Source organism: Corylus avellana, chromosome 1 (genome assembly GCF_965113065.1).
Source record: "Corylus avellana chromosome 1, dhCorAvel1.hap1.2, whole genome shotgun sequence".
Classification (NCBI taxonomy): Eukaryota; Viridiplantae; Streptophyta; class Magnoliopsida; order Fagales; family Betulaceae; genus Corylus; species Corylus avellana.
The window spans coordinates 12,382,853-12,406,617 of NC_142490.1; the positions used below are offsets into that span (position 1 = coordinate 12,382,853).

At 37.4% G+C, this 23,765-nt stretch overlaps 3 protein-coding genes across 4 annotated transcripts; 1 reads left to right on the top strand and 2 right to left on the bottom strand.

Moving 5' to 3' along the window:
- Positions 1-981: 981 nt before the first annotated feature.
- LOC148587949 (aspartyl protease family protein 2-like) lies at positions 982-6,680 on the bottom strand. The gene is made up of 3 exons (XM_088513411.1): positions 5,837-6,680; positions 5,469-5,711; positions 982-2,273 (listed from the first exon to the last, which is right to left on the bottom strand). The coding sequence occupies exons 1-3, from the start codon at positions 6,678-6,680 to the stop codon at positions 982-984; spliced, it is 2,379 nt and encodes a 792-aa protein (XP_088369537.1).
- Positions 5,628-15,158, bottom strand: LOC132170359 (B-box type zinc finger protein with CCT domain-containing protein). 2 transcript variants are annotated; one of them, XM_059581311.2, is made up of 5 exons: positions 14,327-15,158; positions 13,217-13,429; positions 12,336-12,625; positions 12,056-12,153; positions 5,628-6,654 (listed from the first exon to the last, which is right to left on the bottom strand). In XM_059581311.2, exons 1-4 carry the CDS (start codon positions 14,873-14,875, stop codon positions 12,063-12,065), a joined length of 1,143 nt encoding a protein of 380 aa, XP_059437294.2. In that variant the 5' UTR covers positions 14,876-15,158; the 3' UTR covers positions 5,628-6,654; positions 12,056-12,062. The 2 variants fall into 2 exon arrangements, with proteins under 2 accessions (XP_059437294.2, XP_059437293.2); XM_059581310.2 differs by lacking the exon at positions 5,628-6,654 and adding an exon at positions 10,749-10,948.
- On the top strand, positions 8,117-9,541 carry LOC132170358 (aspartic proteinase nepenthesin-2-like). The gene has a single exon (XM_059581309.2). The coding sequence runs from the start codon at positions 8,117-8,119 to the stop codon at positions 9,539-9,541; it is 1,425 nt and encodes a 474-aa protein (XP_059437292.2).
- Positions 15,159-23,765: the final 8,607 nt, after the last annotated feature.

The window sequence follows — 23,765 nt, forward strand, 5'->3', positions numbered from 1 at the left end:
CATGTAAAGCTCTTAGTAATACCAAATGTTTTCTTTGTATCCCTCTTATGTCCTTCTAAAAACGATGTTGCTTTTAAAATTTTCATTAGATCAAAATCTTATAGTGATTTATTACAGATTTAATGATGATTTCAAAAGGTACATTAGTTTTGAGGGACACAACGAGGACATGTAGCATTACTCGTAAAGCTGTCTTTATATATATAGCGTTACATTCAAATCAAATATAAAGAAAAGATGGGCTCGTTTGGTACGCAGAATGTCTATTCCATTAGGAAAATGAATAGTTATTACTAAGATTAATCAAAAGTAGAATGAAATAGCTATTCATATTTGTTAGTTTGGTGACAACGCATATGTTCTTATTAGAATTGTACCAAAATTTCTAAAATATCCAATATATATATGAAATAATAATTATAATTATTAAAAAAAAAAAACTGAAAAAATCATCTGGCATGTCTCCCTAAAGTTCAATTTCTCTCAATTTAGTTTATTCATCTTTCAATTATTTGCAATGTCCTCCGTCTGTTAGAAACCTTTATATCCTTGATACTTTTATAAAATTTTAAATTTACATTAATTACAAATAAAAAATTATTATTATTTTTTTAAAAAGGAAAAAAAGTGACCCACGATTGGTCACAAAGTGACCCTCTCGTGACCTGTGGGTCACATGGCGGTCACCTGGTGACCCACGGGTCATAAAGTGGGTGGATTAGATCCACTAATTTTTTTAATTATTATTTTTAAAGAAAAAATTAGGGCATTTTGGAATTTTACACTTCTCCGCTAAGATTTATTAGAGGGGGTTAAGTGAAGTTTTCGTTAACTAAAAAAGAGGGAGAGCGGGAAAATGGCTAGAGATCTAGAGAAAGAGATAGTTTCTTCAAATGGTTAATTTCATTTATATGATAACTCAATGCAAAACTCAAACAGAAGGATATATATATATATATATATATATAAAATAGAGCCTTTCTAAGCATTTTGAGCACAATCCTCTGGTGCAAATTGCAACTGTTTCCTTGTAATATCATATATGAACTTTTGGTTTGTTTGCTGGTATGATCCCAATGAAGTAGAGTGATCATCCCCAATTATCGCCAAACAAAATACTTCGTTCCCATTGTTGAGCTGCTTCACAAAAAACGTCCCTTCTGGTCTAACTTCAAGCTCTGCATTTCTCAAATGAAAGGTCATACCAGGAAGATCTCTGAACCCTTCTGGCACACTACGCTCATAGCAAAGCTCAAAATCTCCTTCAAAAAGTCTACTCCTAGTCATGTTCCGTAAACCCGAAAAATAAACCAGAAGTGTTCTTTTTACTTCATCATAAGCAGGCCTTATGATGCGCGAAAAAGAACTTCCAGAGTCTATAACACAACCTGCAGAACCATCAAATTGTAAGGCAAATAGAGCAGGATTGATGTTAAGTCTTGTCCTGTTAATGCTGATGCCTAGCAATTCAATGTAGTAAGCTGGGGAGCTTTTGAATTGGTATAGTATTGTTGTCTGTAAACTTCCTGCAGGTTGAGATATATCTGCACCAACTCTTAGATATGTGTCCAAGGCATGACCATCGTTGAGCTTGAGACAATATGAGAATGTTCCATGGCTTAGAGAGTCTATTTGAATCCCAAAGGAAAGAGCACCCCATCCCAAACCAAATATTCCACTTACTTGATTGTCATCATCACCATATTTCATATCAGCACTGTCAATTGTGCAGCCAAAAACTATGTTTGGGATAGTTTGAGGCCTACCATTACTAGAAACGAAAGTGAATGCTTCCTGTGCAAGAATTCCAGTTGCGGTTGCGCCATCCATGTACCTCAATTGGTAGGAGCATGAGTCCCCAATGCACTCATATGGTGTGCAAAGTGGGTGCTTGTTACAAGGGAGAGGCCTATAACTTGTGGAAATCCTGTTTGGGAAAGGGGGTTCGTTGCAGGGGAAGCAATGGTTGCCAGGGATCTTACAATCCTGACACTGTGTCCATGTGAGGGCACTTCCTGTATCCATGTGCAAATGGTATGACTTGAATGGTCTTGCAGGGAAGGTTGCATTGAAGGTGCCAACGCCAAATCTCACCATGTATATTGCCATTCCTTGAATGCCAAGTGGGGCACGAATAGCCTCATTTGTTGCACGGGCTTTGGATTGTTTTACAAGTCTTTGAATTCTTTCTGTGAAAGAAATTTTGCCAGGGTAGAGAGGTGATGCTGGTGAGTCTCTGTGGATGAGCTTGATGGTCAAGCCATTGGGTTTCCCTGCAACAGGAACACCCAGTAGCAATAAGCTTGACAGGATGCTGAGAAAAGCTAATCTCAATATTGTCATGGCAAGATTAATTTGTTGTGTTGTATGAAATGTAACCATGGAGGGTGGTGCTTTGTAGTAGAAAAGACCATTAATGTGGTTAGCCAAGTATGGTAAGCTTTGCTGTTTTCCAACATCTTGCTATGCATGCTTTCTTTTTTAAAAATAGTAACTTAATTGGTGTTGAAGAAGGGATTCTTTCTTGGATTTACTTGAGGTGACAAATCATTACTTGTGGAGTCTCATATCGCTTGGGTATGAAGATGAGATGTACTTATATATACACTTATACCCTTAATGATAATAACGCGTTTTAAAGCCGTGATGATCATAATCCTATCAAAACTCCGAGCTCATGCGAGAGTAGTACCAGGATGGGTGACCTCCTTAGAAGTCTCGTTCAGGAGAGCAAAAAGCGTACAATATTGTATGCCATTTGGAATTGGGTGTTACATTAGTAAATACAAAAATAATAAAAAAATTTCGTTTAAATGTACCTTTCAAATTAAACTTGTAAAGAAAATAAAAGGATAACTACAATATGTCAGTCTTTGTTTATAAATACTACATATTAATACTGCCTAGTCTTTTACTTTTGAGAAATGCTACGGTTCTTTTTGGTGTTTTATTGATCCTACGTTGATATTGTTTTCTGAAATAAATATGAGGGACCAATGGGTTAAGTTAATTTTTTTTTTTTTTTAAAAAAAAAAAATATTCACATAGGATTAGGAGAACATATGAAAAAACTATAGCATTTCACTTTACTTTTTATATATTCATGGAGTATGAGGCTAAAATTGGAGAACCCAATGCCACCCCGTCTCTTAAATGAGGTGTAGTCTAGTTTATGGTAGGTTAGGGAAGGAAACTGGTGACATAATTACTATAGTAATTAAATTCGGCAGAAAAATCTCTTTCATGTCGTAGAGCAGGCTATGAGTTGGATTGGAATCTGAATAGTTACAAATCCCTCTTGTATGGTTAATTTATTGGTCTAAAATAAACTTTTAAAGCATGTATTTAGCTCTAAATTCACCTCCTTTACAGATATAATGAATTTTGCTTAAGCATAGATAAGCTTGTGACGTGCCATAGGACTGATAGGAGAAGTGGTTGAAAATGAAAAGGTCAATTTACATCTTTCTATCACTTCACTACGAGCATCTTTAACTGAGTGCCTAAAACTTAATCGGACTTGAGGAAGTGCCTGCAATTTTTTACCGTCTAAACTCTTTTTGTCATTAGTTCTCAGGAGTATATGTTATTATGCCTAGGCAGAGTAGCTACAGTTAGCCGTCCCCTCCTATATTTTCTTGAATAGAAAAAGGGTAATATGACTCATTTTTCACCTCCAACAGATTATGTTAAGGAAATGCAGTTTTTTTTTTTGCTACAATTTTTAGCAACATGTAGCTAATAACCGTAACAAAATGCATGATTATTCATTCAATTTTTTAATTAGCGAGTATAAGAAGCAAAGAAACACTCGTGCTAATCTAGAGCACCCGATCGTTCTCCACGTTCACCTCCTCCTTCTTCAACCCTAGCACGTCCGCCTAAAAGACCTAATACCCCCTAGGGTTTCATTTCTTTATTTTTTTCCCTTAGGATTTGATTTTTATTACATGAGGTACTTGTGGTTTTGATAAAGACCAAATTGATCATTCCGTCCATTGACCGTTAGTTGACTTAACGGAAGTCCACGTCACTGACACGTGGACCAATTAAAATTTCACACTTTGCATAAGTGGCTACTTTAACAGTGATGACGTGGCCACCTAATTAAATTTTTTATTTTAAAAAATATAAAAAATATATTTTTTCAAAAAAAAAAAAAAATTGGAGTGGCCGTATCTGGCCGGATGGGGTGGCTGGCCAGATGAGGGTGGCCGAAACCACCCCAAGACCCATTGGGGGTGGTTTCGACCACCCCCTTGAGCCACCCCATGGAGCAAGGGGATGGCCGAGCTATGGGGGGTGGTTTCGGCACCAAGCCACCCCCATGGCCAAAGGGGCCCAAACGGCCACTCTTTTTTTTTTTTTTTTTTTTGAAAAAATAAATTTTTTAATTTTTTTTTTAAAAAATTTAATTAGGTGGCCACGTTATCACTGATGATGTGACCACTTATGCCAAGTGTCGAATTTTAATTGGTCTATGTGTCAGTGATGTGGACTTTTGTTAAGTTAACTAACGGTCAATTGGAATGACCAATTTGGTCTTTATCAAAACCAAATGTAACTTTTATAATAAAAATTAAACCATAAGGAAAAAAAGAAAGAAAGTAATGAAACCTTATGGGTATTAAGTATTTAACCCTAATATTTATTTTATGATCGGGATTTAAAATTGGCGTATCGGTGTATATGAAATTAATGTTAATATTGCTTTTTTAAAATGACGTGAAACAAACATTGTCCGTGGCGGAGAGGGAGGGGGTCCCGTTGAAGGAAGATGCAATGGCTTGACTATTGAATTCATCCATAGAGACTCACCATTCACCAACATCATATTTTTTGGTCTCTAGTAACCTGAATATACAGGAGTTTGTTGTACGAGGAGGAGCTTTTGATCTCTGCCACTTGCGGTTGATGCCATAAGGGTATAAATAGGCCTCCTAATATATATGACATTTCATTTGTGAACCTTGAAATCATGGCCGGAGCAGATGTTTTACGTGACAAAAGCTCCCGTCCGGGAAACAATTTTTCTGTTTGGCAATTGAGGGGGATGATCTCTTTACACGTCTATTATGATCCTCTGTCCACCCTCTGTTTTCTTATGCTAAAACAGAGCCTCCTTTCACGCACGCCTCAATCTCCCACGTATTTTGAATTTGGTTTCTCTATAAGAGTATCTCATCACTTACAATAGTTTGATAAATACAATAACAAATCTTGATTGTGTATGTTGAGATGAATCAGAGAAAAGAGAACTTTTTCAAATTAATAAATCAGAAAAAAAGAAGAGAGCATTATTAGCTCAAGCATCCAAAGCACAGTGCACGGGGCGAATCGCAATTGGTTCACTTTAACGTCATATATGAACCTATGATTTGTTTGCTGGTATGCACCCAATAAAGTCAAGCGATCATCCCCCACAACAGCCAAACAGAAAAATTCATTCCCGGACGGTAGCTGCTTACCCACATAAAACATCTGCTCCGGCCCGATTTCAAGGTTGGCATTGTTTCCCAAATGAAATGTCATATTAGGAAGGCTATCATAACCTTCTGGCACCAACCGCAAGTAGCAGAGATCAAAAGCTCCCTCAATCCTATTCAGATTACTAGAGCCCGAAAAATGTTCCTCCAAGTTACTGATAAGTGCAGAATAAGCAGGCCGAATGAGGTGCGTAAAAGTAGAACCAGAGTCTATAATACACCCTCCTGAACGATTATGGCGTAAAACAAATTGGGTTGGATTTATGTTTAGTCTTTGTGCATTCACGCTGATGCCCAGCAAGCTAATGTAGCAAGCTTGCCAATCCTTCAAATGGTTGTGGTTTGAGAACCTGCAATTTCTGCTGGTATATCTTCACCAAACCTTAGATAAGTATTAAGGTCATGGCCGTCGTCGGGCTTTAAGCAGTAAAAGAATCTTCCATGGTTAAGAGAGTCTATCTGGGTGAGGAAGGAACGAGGGCCCCATCCCAAACCGAAAATCCCGGTTACTAGATTCTCTTCGCCGCCGTAGTCCATGTTCGTACTGTCAATGGTGCAGCCGAAGGCTATTTCCGGGATGGTCTCAGGGGTGCCGGAATCGAAAGTGAAGGTTTCGTTTGCAAGAATGGAAACAATGGAGGAACCGTCCATGAAAGACATATTGATGGAGCAAGAGTCCCCAATGCATTGATTTGGTAAGCAAAGTGAGTGTTGTTTACAAGGGAGAGGCTTATAAGATTTAGACTTTGTGTTAGGGAAAGGGGGATCCTTCTGAGGGAAGCAATGGTGGCCAGGAGACAGACATTCTGCGCACAGTGTCCATGTGAGTTCACTTCCTGTGTCCATGTGCAAGTAGTATACTTTTGGGGAGTTGAAATTAGCACCAAATGTGCCAATGCCAACATTAACCAAGTATGTAGACAACTGAGTAAGATCAATTGTCGGACGAATCATTTGAGGATGTATATTAGTTTTTGTAGACAGCAAGTAATTGATGCGGGTGTTGGATTGGTGTATGAGTCTTTGAAGTTTTTCCTCAGAAGTTAGATTGGCTAGATTGGAGTGGAGAGGGGATGCTGGTGAGTCTCTGCGGATGAGTTGAATGGTCAAGCCATTGCGTCTGCAGGATGCAGGACCCATCAAGAGCAATAGGCTTGACAGGAAGAATCTGCAGAGAAAAGGTAATAATGTCATTGTTATGTGAATGAAGTGTTAAATATATTGGAGAGCGGAAGAATGAGAGGGAGAAGAGAGAGAGCAGAAGCATAACAATGAACTACATTGTACTATTCTCTTCTATATCATGACATGTTTACATAGCTCTCTATTTATAGAGAGAGAAGAAGTAGTGGACAAGAAACTCTAGACTAAACTCTAGAATATGTAAAGAAACATAATAAAGTAAATAATATCAAATATTCTAACATGAAGAATGGTAATTGATTAACTCGATCTGACGTAGAGTAGTGCTTTATAGCAGGATTGGGAATTCATGTGAATATGGTAACTCTGCTGTCTTTAATATCCCTTTAAGAATCATGCTGTCTTCCATATTAGCACCTTGGTTTGGTGGACAAATTCTAACTAGTTTAAGTGAGTGAAGATGTAAAATTGAGCTTATTTTTCATTTTCAATTACTTCTCTATGCTTTAAGTATACCTTACTTGCTTCCTCAAGCGGTGGCTCAATCGGCTGAGTATCACGCTTCATGAAGCAGAGGTCATTAGTTCGAATCCCTCTCTCCCTTATTCTCTTCTCATGTGCGGACATGTCAAAAAATTAAAATATATATATACTTAACTCGCTTAGCTATTCATTGATCGTGTAAATTAAGAGAGTGAATTTAGAGATACTTGCTTTAAAAGTTTTGTTTTTTGAGGCCAATAACCATAAAGTTGTTAATTACTGAGAATCTCATTACTAAGTCCTTTATAAACTGATATGATAGTTCATAATTGGTAAAACAATTATAATAGCTATCTTGTCAACCACACGTACTCTTAATTAATTTACCAATTATGATTTGTCACATCAATTTGTAAATGACAGAACATGATAATATTCTCTCCGTTTGAATTGAAATGGAGTCATTTTATGGTAAATATTTAAAATTGTTATATTTAATAGTGTAGATGATGTCACGTGATAAATACGTTAGCACATTATTTAAAAAATGCAAATGTTGTGACATTATTTATGTTGTTAGATATAACAATGAAATAGCTCTTCTCATTTCAAGTGAAATGGGAAGATTCTTATCCTTAAAATAATTTTGTAGTAAAAGTTATAGTATTCGAAGTATTTTCTTAAAAAAAAAAATTCAAGTTCATTTAAACATTATCGGCTAGGCTAGAAGATCCTGCTAACCCTGCATAATAAATCTTATATATTTTAATTTTACTTCTTATTATTTTTTAAACTAAAACAAAGAAAAAATAGGTAAATCTTGCAGCTCTCTCTCTTAAACTGTTAAATTTGTGTTATTTTGGTAGCTTAATAACAATGCATGGCAAGATGTTGAAAAATAGCAAAGCATACCATACTTGGCTAACCATATTCATGGTCCTTTATCCTATAAAGACCATCCTCCATGGTTACATTTGGCAACAACACAACAAATCTTGCCAGCCATGACAATACTGAGATTAGCATTTCTCAGCATCCTGTCAAGCTTACTGCTATTGGGTGGTCCTGTTGCAGGGAAACCCAATGGCTTGACCATCAAGCTCATCCATAGAGACTCACCAGCATCACCTCTCTACAATGGCAACATTACTTTCACAGAAAGAATTCAAAGACTTGTCAACCAATCCAAAGCTCGAGCCAGTTACTTGTATAGCCTGATATCAGCAAATACAGAAGAAACCAATGGTTCCCAGTCCATACACCCTAATGAGGTTATTCGTGCACCCATTGCTATTGAAGCAATGTCTACATACATGGTGAGATTTGGCATTGGCACCTTCAATGCAACTTTCCCTGCTCGGCCATTCAAGTCATACCACTTGCACATGGATACTGGAAGTGCCCTCACATGGACACAGTGTCAGGATTGTGAGCTCCCTGGCAACCATTGCTTCCCCTGCAACGAACCCCCTTTCCCCAACAGGATTTCTAGAACTTATAGGCCTCTCCCTTGTAACATGCACCCACTTTGCGCACCCCATCAATGTGTTGGGGACTCGTGCTCCTACCAAGAGAAATACCAGGATGGAGGAACCACAACTGGCATTCTTGCACAAGAAACTTTCACTTTCCTTTCCAGTAGTGGTAGCCCTCAGACTATTCCAAACATAGTTTTTGGTTGCTCTTTTGACAGTTCTGAAATGGAATATGGTGGGGAGGACAACCAAGTAAATGGAATATTTGGCTTGGGATGGGGTATACGTTCCTTTGTGAATCAAATAGGCTCTCTGAGTCATGGAACATTCTCATACTGCCTCAAGCTCAACGATGGTCATGCCTTGGACACATATCTAAGATTTGGGGCAGATATATCTCAATCTGCAGGAAGTTTACAGACAGCAAAACTATACCAATTTAAAAGCTCAAGTCCTTACTACATTGATTTGCTAGGCATCAGCATTAATGGGGCAAGACTTAGCATTAATCCAGCCCTATTTATCTTACAATTTGATGGTTCTGCTGGGTGTATTATAGACTCTGGAAGTACTTTTACAACTCTCATTAAGCCTGCTTATGATGTAGTGATAAGAACATTTCTGCAATATTTTTCGGGTTTACCAAATATGACTAGGAGTAGACTTTTTGAAGGATTTTTTGAGCTTTGCTATGAGCGCAGTGTGCCAGAAGGGTTCAGAGACCTTCCTGGTATGACCTTTCATTTAAGAAATGCAGACCTTCAAGTTAGACCTGAAGGGACATTTTTTGTGAAGCAGCTCAACAGTGGGGGAGAGATCTTTTGTTTGGCAATAGTTGGGGATGATCACTTTACTTCATTGGGAGCATACCAGCAAACAAACCAAAAGTTCATATATGACATTCCAAGGAAGCAGTTGCAATTTGCACCAGAGGATTGTGCTCAGAACGCTTAGAGGCTCTCTATTATCCTTTTGTTTGAGTTTTGCATTGAGTCATCACATAAATGAAATTATCCATTTGAGTAAACTCTCTCTTTCTCTCTCTATACAGCCATTTTCCATCTCTGTCTCTCTCTTCACTTGGGTTTTGGGACACTAATTACAAGATTTGTTTGGAATTGTTGGACACTTATTCTTACATATATTATATATTCGGTATAAAAAACACATCTTCCATGCAAAAGAAGATTATTCAACTACCTGTGAACACCAAGCCAAATTCACATTTGAGTGTTCAAATTTTTTTAATAGATAGATATATATACAACAATGACACCAAACATACAAGGAAAGTTTGAAATTGATGGGGAATTGATGGGGAATTGATGAGGAATAAAATGGAGAATATGTCCATGTGGGTGGATATGATGTGGACTCATTTATTTATTTATTTGTTTCAACACGTCCGCACAAGAGGGAGAGGGGAATTCGAATTAGTGACCTTCACTTCATGAGGCATGATCCCAACCGATTGAGCTACATCTTGGGGACTGGACTCACTTATTTGAGAAGAAAGATGTTGATGGTGTTAAATAATTTTCAAAATTATTATGTATATATATTTATTTTGGTTTGGGTATAATTTAAATGGAAGGTTTTAAAGAGTATTGAATGAAAAGTGTCTCACATAAGAAAAAGAAAAAGTATAGTTGACATTTATAAGGCCCAACACACTTTAAGCCTTTGCTTTAAAGCGATACATGTCTGTATACTTTAGTATGGTGCGAAGCACCGTATGCGTGCGTGGGTTGTAGGGCGCTAGTGGCGCACTTGATACTTAGCACAAAGCATAGGAGCTTGAAGCGTTCTAATCATAACCATTCAATTTTTCATTTGATATGATGGCTTGATCTTGACCATAGAATGCTTTGTAGGTATATCTAGTTGTTGGATTTACTGGACCGTTAGCAACGTCAACTATAAGATTTACTGTTAAGCATTGTGTTATTATCTCTAGTTGAGTCGTTTATTGAGTATTTTTAAATCTTACGAAAGAAGTGGTGACTATACATTGCTTGATCTCACATCTGGATTATCGAACTCTATTTAGTGAGGCGGCCCATTCAATCGTTTTAACATTTTTAGATATTATATCTTTTTCTCTTCTTCTTCTTTTTGAAACCGCAAACTCATTTTTGTAAATCGAGCTGAACACCAAAACTTAACTAAACAGACATCTTTATATAAACAAGAGTCATTTACACATTAAACCTAATACTGTTTAAAATATATTACAAAAGTGCCATTAAATGGTAACTCAAAAGTTCAACTAACTTCAAAAGGGTAAGATCGGCTTTGGATCTGATCACAGTGAGTAATCTAAGTTCAAATAGAGCTCCTCCTTGCCTACTACGCCTATATCTGTAAAATCCAACAATTTTACTGGTGAAAAACAATAAATACTAACCAACCAATTTCCCACTCATCACTGAATTAGTATCGATAATTTGATCAGAATTGTTGTGTTTAACTCTTACTCATTACTGGATTAGCATCGATAAGTGTTTAACCTCAACTCATTACTGAATCAGAATAGGTTTAACTCTCATTCATCACTGGATTAGCATGGATAATGTTTAACCCCTACTCATCACTGGATCAGAATCGATAACCGTTTAACCCCCCACTTATCCATGGGTCAGAATCAAAGAAAAACATCTTTAGAGATATCTTTAAATATGGTCTTTCCATTTTTTTTTTTCAGAAATTAGACTTCCTTTAAAACTCATTTTCTTCTTTAAAATCTATTTTCTATGAAATTCCTCATTCTTTAAACTTCGTAAAACCCACTATAACATACAATGCGTACATGAACATATTTCAAATCACAAGGCTCTTAGTCAGTAAACATGCATATTAGTTCATAGCATGCAAAACAGATTTCAGCATGGTTGGCAGGAAAGTTTTTACCTACCAACATCCAAAAAACTATGAAAGTAAGACATTATGGCAAAAGCTTGGTTAGGATGTTTTACTTACCCTTTTTTGTTCACTTAACCCCTTGCATTTCCACATGTAACATTGCACGTTCTATTTTCGGGTGTTACACTCGAGATACTACAATTTTAACTACAAGTTCCTTACAAACTAATATAACAATCTCAAGACGATGGTGAACATTAGACTGTCACATAGAAAACAATATGGGGGAAGAATTTAATACAATAAATCTAAAATCTGCAGAAGTAATTAATTTTCTGTGCAAACTCAATATTCAATGCTTGGCACATCTTTAATTACTTTTCACATTTCATTACAAAGGGAAGAAAAAACAAAACAAAAATCTAATGCTCTTACTAGATTTTACATTTAGCTAAGTGAAATGCAAACATATCTTCTGAACTTTAGCTTGAAAAAGCTATTCAGACAAAAGAGATAGTTTATGTTTTTTATTTTTATTTTTTTTATTCAGTAATTAACACAACATAAACAAACAATATTTGCAGTTCCTATGTCACTACTGCCTACCAGTATTTCAGTGATGAATCTTAGCAAAACGCCCCTTGATTCTTGTCCTGCTCTCTGCCCTAACCTTCCTTGATTCATACCTAATTTGCTTGTCATACCTGTTGCCACATAATCTCGTTTCATGCCATTGCAGAGCCAATATAAATCAAAACAAAACTCCAAATTTCCAAAATTAATTTTTTAAAAACATAAACTTCGAGGTTTAAAAGTTTCAGAGATTTTAAATGGTGAAATAGTAAGAGCAATAGAAGGGTTTAAAATTTAAGGGTGGTGATGATACCTCCTTGTTTTCCTCTTCTCCTTGTACCGTGAGATTGCAGAATCCCTCTCCTGGCTGTTTACCTCATGGGAAGCAACCCTTTGAAGAGCTGATGAGGCTTCATATTTAACAGGATCATATAGTGATTGTGCTTCGACAAGATCATTGGCATGACAGACACTGTCACCAGTATCCGAACGTTTGTCAGGAACAACAGGATTTTCCTCGAGGTACTTTCTTTTTAATGAATTAGGAAGACAAAGTTGATTTGCAGCCTCATCACGATCAGTACACCATTGATTTGCATTTCCCTGCTCGACGGGAAGAATATTTAACCTTTTCAAAAACCTATTTAAATGACTGAACCAACTCTGGCCCCCTAAACATTTAAAGAACTGAAATATAACACAACATATACAATGGATTCTTTGTTGTCATTTTATATCTCAAACACTCATTTTAACATATGATAAGTTTTTAAGCATGGGAATCTGAGAAACCTTTTTCTTTCTTTTTTTTTTTTTTTTTTTTTTCCCATTAAAAAGAGAAACACCTTGGACAATTGCTAGGGTTAATGAATGATATTGCCACACATGGCACATATACTATTACTTCATTTCAGGACTGTACAATCATAGGGCATGAACCTTCATGGCCAAGTAATTTAGCATGTCATTCAGCCACTCATGGCAATAGCTTCTTCCATGAAAGTACTTATTTGACTCAAGCTGAACTGATCAAAGAGGAGAAGAAAAAAATGCTATATAAATCAGATGAGAAGATCTCACGAAAATAAAACAAACATACACAGCATACTTAAACATGAAAAATAGCAATGTACCAAGCATAAGAATCAATTTACAGGATTCCAACAGAAAGAAAAAAAGAAAAAAAAAAATTACCTCAAAAGCAGGAAATGCAATTGGCTCTGCATCATCTGCAAAACCTATAGTCATATGTCCTGGCTGCACGTTTTGTTGTGGCACCAAAGATTGGAAACTGGCGAGAGATTTAGCATCAACATTTTCACAATTCAAGTTGGGTTCCAACTTCATCAAGTGACGAAGCTGACCAAGTATTTCTTCCTTGTACTGCCCACAAGCAGCATTGCGATTCTGATTCAACAACAATATCCTGAACCAAGTCAATATTGCAGTACGTGACAGACAATCTCAAATCCAAGAAAAAAAGGATCCAAGACTTGTACAATAGAGGCTTAAACCTCAAGAAGCTAAAAGCATAAGTTGAATCAGCGGAAGAACAAGAATACTCCCAATAGAACAAGAATCAAAGGCTAAGACTTTGGTGAAGTTTTCTCAGCAGTTACTAAGATGATCAAGATACTTGAGCATCACAAGATGCTGGTTGGGGTGGACTCCAAGTGAAGAATCTTGGTAAGGTCCTCCAGCCTCCCTCATGGGGGAGAAGGGAGATTTGTGGGGTGTACGTGGGTCCAGCTCATGAGAAAAAAGCTTATCTGGGCTTAGGTGAAGCTGCAACCATTTGATATGACTGCAAACAAGGGAGAAAAGAAAGGGCTTTTTTGCATGGGAGAAAACACAAAGAGGAAGACGACAAGTTTGGGGTTTTCTGTAGGATTTATTTGTGGAGTGCACAAATTACGGAGCATTGTAGGAATTTGACATGATTTTTACAATGCCATGAGACTTTTATGGCTCAACAATCAAAGACGTATACTTGTCTAATACAATAAACAGGACACAGAATTTTCATTCAGAAAGAAGAAAATAAGACTCGAAATTATTTATTTATTTTTTAGTTTTTTTTGTTTTCACCCCAATTTCCTCAGCTCAGCAAGTAAATAAACGGTAAGAACCAACTAACTCAGATAGAGAAGAGATCCCCACAACTCCTAGACATGCTGGTTCATTTCTATTGGTTCCTTCCCTTTTCCTCCGCTTTCTCAGCATTCAGCAACCAAACAAACAAAACTTTAAAAACTAAGAAATTAAAATTAAAAGTAAACCTGAAGAATCAGTTGGATAATTCACCTTAGGCAGAGGAGGAACCCTCATAGCCTGAAAATCATGCGACGAATTTGTTGAACCAATCAAATCATCAAGACCAACAACAAAAGGATGATCCCAAACGAACAAATCTGAGAACCCATCAATCTCATCACCACCACCACTCTCGTCGCTAAAAAACAGAGCTTTGTGACCCACCTCCTCAAACCCAACAATAGCCTGCAATTCACTCACAGAGGGACACCCAGTGAACCCGTCTAGCGGTCTGCGATTGTGCACCGGAGAAAGTGAGAGTCTGTGGCGCTCCCAGTCGCAGTTCTGGCACAGAACAGAGCTCTCAGTGGAGCAGAAAACCGACGCAGGGGAGGAGTCACAGGCGTCACAGAGCGGTGAGCGAGAGTGCTTGGAGAAGAGCTGGTTACCGGAGTGGATCTCCCGGTCGCAGAGGAAGCAGAGCTTGGCTGAGTCGGCTCGGCAGTAGAGAAGAGCCGTGGCTTCTGAACAATAGTCACAGAGACGCTTTTGGGGGCTCATGTTTTGGTCTTCTTGTGCGTGTGCTGATGAATCTGTCATTTCTTGCTCTGGTTTTTATGGGGGTTTTGGGTTTTGGAACTGCGTCTTTGTTGCTCCAAATCAAGAGGAAGAAGAAGAAGAAGAATCAACCATTGATTGCTCTGTTTGTTAATGGGTTTAAGCTTTGTGTATATTTTCTGCTTCGAAGAAGAAGAAAAAGAAGAAAATGGGTGGTTTTGAACGTAGCTGCGAAACAGAGCTAAGTTGTCATAAATATGGCTGAGAGAGAGAAAGAGAAAGAGAGAGAGAGAGAGAGAGACTTGTTCAGCAAGAAATATCTTGTAGGGTGGTAGATATTTGTTGTTCCTGTAGGGAAAGAAAGACATCCTTTTTATCCTTTTCATTGTGTACTTCTGGTAGAGAGAGAAGTTTCATGGAAGGGTGAGTTTTGATATTTGTTGTTCCTGAAGGGAAGAAGAGAGATCCTTTAACTTTTTATCCTATTTAGTTGGCTTTCATTATCAACGACCATTTCTATTAACCAAAATTCATGTTGATAATTGATTGGTTAGTATTTATCTTTTTTTTTTTTTTTTTGAAACCAATATTTATCTTTATTGGTTGAGCTCACTTAATATTTTTTCTTTTTTTGAAAAAGTCGTTCTTCATATATTATTGATGTAAACCTTGCCCAACAAGAATAAGTTCGTGAATACATTCAGGAAAGTGCTCTAACCAAAGCTGGTCTACACTTAATATTTTATTGATACCGAATAATCTTGTAATTAGCCGTACAAACCGACATTCTTGTTATATATATATATATATATATATATATATATATCTCACTATAAACCATGTTAGAATATTTTATATTACTCTAGGGTTTATTCCTTACCTTAATTAGTCTATGATTTCTTATTTATCACTCATAGCCTCTCTATAAATAGAGGCCTCAGTAATACTCTTTATAATATATTATTCTCAATACAATGTACTTCATTATATCTTTCCCCTCTTTCTCCTTCTTCCGCTCTCCAATATATTTAATATGGTATCAGAACCACTTTCTTGTGGCCTCCAATAAATGTCATTGATGTTTCCCGGTGCCTTCTCGGTCTCTTCCATGCCTTCATCGCAACATAATCTTGAGAAATAATCTCATAATCAAGCTTGTGAGGTATAGATCTACCGATGTGGAAGACCCATCACCATCGGCAGTCGCACGCACCGCCCAAAGCTGCGGCCGTGTTGTCCATGCGTTGCCACGTCTGCTCGATCAACCAGGTTGTCAGATCGTTCCATAGATCCGCCGCCGGTCGTTTCAGATTCGCCTAGAACACCGCCATAGCAGTTCTAACGCACCTCCGCGCGCAACCCAAAGTCACTGTCGTTCCCCCACTGTTGCTTCTGCCACAGGCTGCCACCATTGTTAAATCTCATCGACAAGACCTCCGTTCAACAACTCTTCCTCTGGTGACTCTAGATTAGTCGCGAGCGCCATTGTTTGACCACCCACGTGCTCTCACACACCAGTTTTTGTTTTGGCGTGTCTATGACACGCGCCAGTATCTCCTTCCACGCACCTCATGTACGTCAATTCGATCAATCGGGTTAGACTTGGGCCACTAATTTTTGGGTCCGGCCATCTTCAACCTATCCACGGGTTAGGCCAACTTGGCCCACGTAACCGACCCATCTCTGAGGTCAACCCACCACCATGGATTTGGCAATCCGATCCATCAACCCGACCCAATGGGTCTCAACCGGCTCGGTCCACTGGGTGTCACAACCCGAACCGGTCCCATCTATCAAACCCGATTCAGCCGAGTAGGTCAATCGGCTCAATCTCTCCAACCCGGTCCAAAGCAGTCAACCCGGTTCAGCGGGGTAGACTCGGGTCACTTCTTTTTCCCGCAGGGCAATTTGGAAAAGCAACATTAATTATGATTCCATTAATAATGTAATGTTGCTTTTCCAGATTGCGCTGCGATAAAGCAATGTATTGAGAGTACATTGCTTTATCACGCCTTCACCACAGTGTAATATAGAAAAGCAAGCCTAGAATCAAGCTTGCAAGACACAAATCTACCGATTTGTGCAAGATCAGTCACCAACAGCCTCCGGACACGCCACCACGCGCCAATAGGCAGAATCTCCATGTGCGTCACGCGCCGTTACCGTGACTCTTCTCGACCAATCAACCACCAAAAGTGGTGTCTCGGGCCTAGATCGGTAGATTTGTGCATTTTGAGCCTCTTCCAGCTTTGCACGCGCCTCCTAGAGAAGCTGTCGGTTATTCAACGCACCTCCACACACCAGGAAGATCTCTCCAGGCGCCATCACGCTTCGAGACTCCCTTTGCACGTGAGATCCATGCGCTTCACGCGTCATCCAACAAGCGTGTTTTACACGCGCCTAAAGATGACCCAATGGATCCGTCGATCTGATTTATAAACCCTACCCAGTGGGTCTCATACCGGTTTGGTTTACTGGGTTTTACTGCCTGAACCCGATCTTCATTCGGCCTAGCTACCAAAGCCGGCCCAATCTCAAACCGGTCCATATGGCTTAGGCCTATTAGGCCCCGCCCGTCAGCCCGACTTTATGAGTTAGACCTGGTTTCTACTCCCGGTTCAGCCGATCAAGCCAACCGGGTCAATTCATCCGGATCTAGTCCGACCCGGTTTACTAGAAATCGGTCAACCTAGTTGAAATATGGGCCTACCAATTCAGCCCATCAAGCTCAACCCAATAATTTTCCAGCCCAAGTTCATGACCCAAATCTTTCACAACCCTGTTGCCACCAGCAGCTACTGTCGGCAGTCAACAGCCGTCGTCCTCCCCCTCTGGTCGCCATATTCCAGCCACCACTCCGACAACCAATAATACAATAGAAGAGAATATATAATGTAGTTCTTATATGCTTTCGTTTTCTCTCACTTCTCTTTCTCATTCTTTTGCTCTCCAATATATTTAACAAACCATATTTATTTTGACTCAGCTGGCCAAGGCTGTTCACCCGCGCTCCCCGCCGTGTTCTAACCTATGTCGTTACCATCATTCAGTGTCTTCATCGTTATGCGGCGTCCTAGTTGTCCTGTAGCCTCAGCGCCATCCTCGGTAATCGTTGTTGATCTTCATTTTCCAGCTACCACATGTGGGAGCCACCAATCACCGTATTTGGTGGTCTTTTACCACAATTTGCAATTAAAGTTTCTTTGCGTCACATTGAATCATGTCACAAGTATTTTGATAGAAGGGAAGGGAATGATGCGCAGGAAGAAGAACAAGAAAGACTTAAGTGGGGAGCTAAAGGAGGAGTGCGTGGCAGAATTGTAAGGGATTAATTGGAAGAGGAGTTGGGCATTTGACACGTGGAATCTAGCTGGCTGCAACTGGCTTAACTGATTGTAGTTATAACTGACTTGGGTTTTATTCCTCTGTTAGGCAGTTCCATTGTAACACTGCTTAGGGATATAAAAACTGAATTGTATTCTTTGAGAATTACGCAAGCATTCAGTTACATTTTTGGTAATCAATTAGCTTAGCATTTGTAGAGTTGTTAGCTAGCTAGTTCTGAAGTGTAGAAGGAGTTGTTCGATTAGTTTTGAATAAAACTCTGTTTCGCAGTCTCAGAAGAAATTCTCTCAACCAGGCACTAGTTTTTCTCTTGATTTCTTGTGAGAGTAAATTGTGTGTTACAAATCATTACTAATCTAAGCTCACATACATTTTTGCTCTCTTGCCACGTAGGATCATTATCAGCTTCATCGATAGTTTTGAAGGCCAAGTTCACACTCATAATTTATTGTTACATTGACTATATCCAGTTTCAAAAAAAAAAAAAAAAAAAAAAAATTTCCAAACTCAAGTTTACACCTTGAATTTGAGGAGAGAGGTTAAAATATTATATATTCGCTTCTCTAAATTATGCTTTATTATATTTTTTTGTATGGTTTATACTATTCTTATTTAGTCTAGGATTTCTTATTCATCACTTTTAATCCCTCTATAAATTTCACATTGCAATACATTTTATTATATGATATATGCTTCAATATATTCAAGATGTCAATCTTCATCCTAATCAATGGGGCATTTTTTCCGTTATTAAAGACAATTCATTTCTTTGCTAATAAAACCAATATGTGATTCACTTCTAAAGTTTATAAAAATGCCCTTTTTTTTTTTTGGGTATATAATCTTATCAATAAACAACCTGCCCCTTTTTTACATTGGAAGTACTTTTATCTCCCTCCTTTGTTGTCTCATTTTCATGGTTTTTTCTTTTTTTTTTTTAAATGCATGTAAAATAAATGCCAATTTAATATATTAAAATAAAAGAATTTCATCTGGTCTTGTTTAAAAGAAAATTTGATCTTCCGTAATTAAACTTGTCTTACACATTATTCTTTTAACTATCGCTTTTTGCAATTTTAATGTATTCACTATTTATCATTGGATTTGTGGGCTCATGTCGGACCCACATAAATTCAATAATGAATTTACCCATTTACTATAGAAAAATAATTTAAAGATGATTGAGTAAATGATTTTTTATCACTTTTCCTGAACAACCGCTACGATAGTTAACTAATGTTAAACAATTACTTTTTTTGATACATGTCCGCACAAGAGAATGAGATAGAATTTGAACTAATGACCTTCGTTTTATAAGACATGCGTGATCTCCAATTAATTGAATTACTTTTTGAAGACTAAATAACTACCAATTTAATTACCCATAAAGCGAATAGATGTGTACCTGTGGCCCCTATTACAAGATAGGGTTTAATAACCTCAATTCAATGAAAAGTGATGTACCTTTTTATTTTATTTTATTTATTTATTTTTATTTTTAACTTAATTGGTAATCGTTCCATAACATGGACCCTTCTAAGTTTTAATTCCAAAAAAGAGCAACTCTTTTTTTGGTTTTTTCTTTTTAACAATAACTAATCAAAAGAATGGATGGTGGGGAAGCTAGAATTTGAGTTTATAGGGGACAAGATTACTTAAAAAAATTTCGCTAAATCTATTTTGGCATGAGCTCATTTTAAATTTAATTGGGACTTAATAGAATTAGTGTTTTGCATTACTAGGTGTGCTTTCTATAATTAGGTAACTACAATTCTCGCTAAGGCCATATCATGTAGTGTTCCAGTACCACATGACCTGGCATTACTAGGTGACTGTGGCTTTGATACCACTTGTAACGATTTAGGAAAAAACGCTAATCACATATGTACTATCACTAAAAAATGACTAGTCAATTTGGAGTTTTCTTAAAATTCATTATAAAGTCAAGTTTCACCTAGTAACTAGGCAATGTGAGACTTAACACGTACTCATAACTATCTTTATAAACTATACACTCTATGTGAGCTTCTTCTCAACTTTCTAATATGAGACTCAGGTGTTACAATATATATCTTTTTACAGCAAAACTCTCAATATATATATATAAGTGTGTGGTTGATTATATGTATAATAAGTGGGGTTTTAAGCAGCTATAAGAGAGCAAGGGCCCTAATTGCTTTGACAAGTTTAATTAAAAAGGCTTAAAATCAGGGTTGCCCCTTTTTGACGGCACAAAGTTTGTAATTGCTTTGAAAAAAGACAGTTTGAAATATAAGATATGTAATTTCACGTCACTCCCACGTCCCTTTGATTTCTTTGAAAAGAGAGTTCAAGAAAAGGACCAAAAGTCTAATTGAATTAAGTGACTCAAGTGACTTTCAATTGCTTTAAGAAGAGAGTTTATTTATTTATTAAAAAAAAAAATGCTACATTCTAACAAGGGTTAAATACCTAATACCCATGGGGTTTAAGAACTTTATTTTTATCCCCCTGAGGTTTCATTTTTATCACAGGACCCCTCTGAGGTTTTGATAAGGGACCAACTTAGTCCATCCGTTAGTTGACCGTTAAAACTGACACGTGGACCAATCAGATGTTGACACGTGACACCTATTTAATTTTTTTAAAATTTAAAAAAATGTATTTAAAAAAAAAAAAAAAAAAAAAAAAAAGAGAAGGAAAAAAAATTGGGGGTGGCTCGGCCATTTGGGGGTAGCTCGGCCACCCCCTTTGGCCATGGCCACCCCTATCTGGCCAGATGGGGGTGGCCCAGTGGGTACTGGAGGTGGTTTCGGCCACCCCCTTGGGCTCCAAGGGGGTGGCCGAGCCACCTCCTGGTGCCCAGACCGGCCAGACAGGCCACCCCCATGGCCAAGAGCCACCCCCAATTTTTTTCTTTTATTTTTTTATTTTTTTATTTTAAAAAAATACATTTTTTTTTTTTAATTTTTTAAAAAAATTAAATAAGTGTCACGTGTCAATATCTGATTGGTCCACGTGTCAGTCTTAACGGTCAACTAACTAAGTTGGTCCTTTATCAAAACCCCAGGGGTCTTGTAATAGAAATGAAACCCCAGGGAGGTAAAAATAAAGTTTATAAACCCCAAGGGTATTTAACCATTCTAACAATTTTAAAGGGCATTGTCGAAGATCGGAAACCAAACAACCTATTGACATGCAAAGCAATTTCCATTATTGGTCCCTAGTGTGCCAAAGTGCTGAAAGGCATTTTAAACCAATAAATAAATATTGGTTTGTCAGAATTTGTGCTCATTTTATTTCTATAATTGTTTTGAGCGATTCGTTCAGTTATGAGTTATTTGTTGAGAGAACCGAGTCACATATTTGACATATTTCTTATAATTTGTATATATTTAAGCACTATTTTATTTCGTTTTAGGTCTATTATTGGGGAGCACACTCCTCTTTTGGTGTTAAGATTGTTCATTCTCCATTTTTTTGGAATCACAAGTAAAAATGATCATCTCTTATAACCATTTTACTTATTTAATTAAAAAAATAAATAAATATTGAATTAAATCAAAGTGTTTAATTTATTTCCTTTATATTTAAGTTTGTGGGGGTTACACCACCTATGGCGGCTAACCTGCATATATGGCAAAAAAACCTCAAAGTCAAAGTGAACCATCAAAGTGCAAAGAAGTAGTTGTATGCATGGATGGCTTGCATGCTTATTAATGATATTAAAAGCATGGACAGATTTGTCGTGCATGCACATAATCCGTCGATTTTCGTGACTCATTCCTAACTTTTGTTCCAGTTTATTCCATGACGACCCGACCAGTGTGAACTCAGAAAAGTCATGTGACATAGACATGACATCAACTTCCCAATGAAATTGTCTCTCTCCAACCCACTATTCCTAAGATGAGGATTATTCCTTCAAATTCACTGCTCAAATTGCTTGCAATTCTTGTGAACCCAAAATTCATGTCATATAGATAGGATATCAACTTCCTCATTTGAATGCACTTCTTAGAAATCTCTCCCCCATTGAAGATCATTAATGGTTAAAATTGCCTTCTCTCCAACTTAGTATTCTTAAGACGAGGATCCCTTTAAACAATGGCAGATCTAAGAATTTGTATTCGGAGGGGTGGAACTCAAATAATAATGTTTAAAATTTTTTTGGAGGGGTGGGAGAATGAAGAGTAGGGGTTAGTGTCAAAAAAACTAAAAAAAATTACCCTTAGAAAAAAAAAAATTACCCGTCCCCCTTTATATCCACCTCTGCCTTTAAATTTGTTACTTGAATTGTTTGCAATTTGTGTGAACTTGAAAAATTAATGTGATATAGATGGGTGTCGAGGGCTTATTTTTTTACTCTCAGTCCACATGGTACGAGCTTCGAGGCCAACATGAACTAAATCAAGATTTTGGGCTATAGTTTCATTATAAAATGGTTTACAAGGTCTCCATCAACAATACTCACATTGTTATTGAGCTTGACGCCCGGCCATATGGTATTTTATTAGGCTCATGGCTCACAATGGGATGCGGGTGAAAGCCGAGCTTCAACCCATGAGTCGTTTTCTCCACACGGGTTAGTCCAATGACCCAAAGAGGGCCTAATATAAAGTGGGGGCCTTCCAAGGCCATTTTCAACAAATAAAAATCATTGAGAGGTTGCCGCTCCACAACCATAAGAATGCTTGAAAACCGCAATCTCACAAAGACTAGAAATATGTGACTCCAGCTCGCAAAACACCACTATTTTTTTTTTTTTTTGTTTTTCTCTCTCGTTAATAAGGTACCTAGCATGTTCAAAGTATAGATGAAGCTAAAAAATGAGCCTCTTACTGAGAAAGGTTGTGACTTTTTGAGCCACACGACAATTATTGGCAGCATAACTTCTTGTCTGGACCAAGAGAGTACAATGTCATGCAAACTCAACCTTTTATGGACCATTGTTGTTTAAGAATGAAAATAGGTATGAAAGTTGACAAATGACTTTTGAATTAAAGTTAGTATTTTTAAGATCCAACCAAATATACCGAGAGAGAAGGCAAAAGGTATTCACTCGATTCTGAGGTCGCAGTACGAGGTCTTGTCGTGATAGTTTATGCGTTCATCCTTTGTAATTTTCATAAATGAAGAGATAAGAGCAGATTGTAATGGTTAGATGTATTTTTTGAGGCTTTTGTATTGCACTAATGATGATAGTGGGAAAAGAAAAAGAAGACAAAAAAACAGATTCAAGGATAAAATAGTGGTAAGCTTAGATCCCCATACAATTCTGATGCATATATTCTAATATTATGGTGGCAACGATGGCAACTCAAGTTATTAAAACTTAATTAATTTGGGGGCACCACACTTATCATTAGTAATGTTGCTATTGAAGTTATGATTGCTATCGCAATTGAACATAATGGCTATTGATTATATTCACAAAGGGCTTTCTTGTCTTATAGGATTTGGGGCTAGAGTCTTTTGCCCTAATAGCCATAAGCTATCCTAGTTGCGTAAGTTTTAAGCTTGACTCCCTTTCTAATGAACCCGGGCTCCAAAAAGCAGTTGTCCACCTAATTTTTAACACTTGGACAACAACCAAAATGTGCCCCAA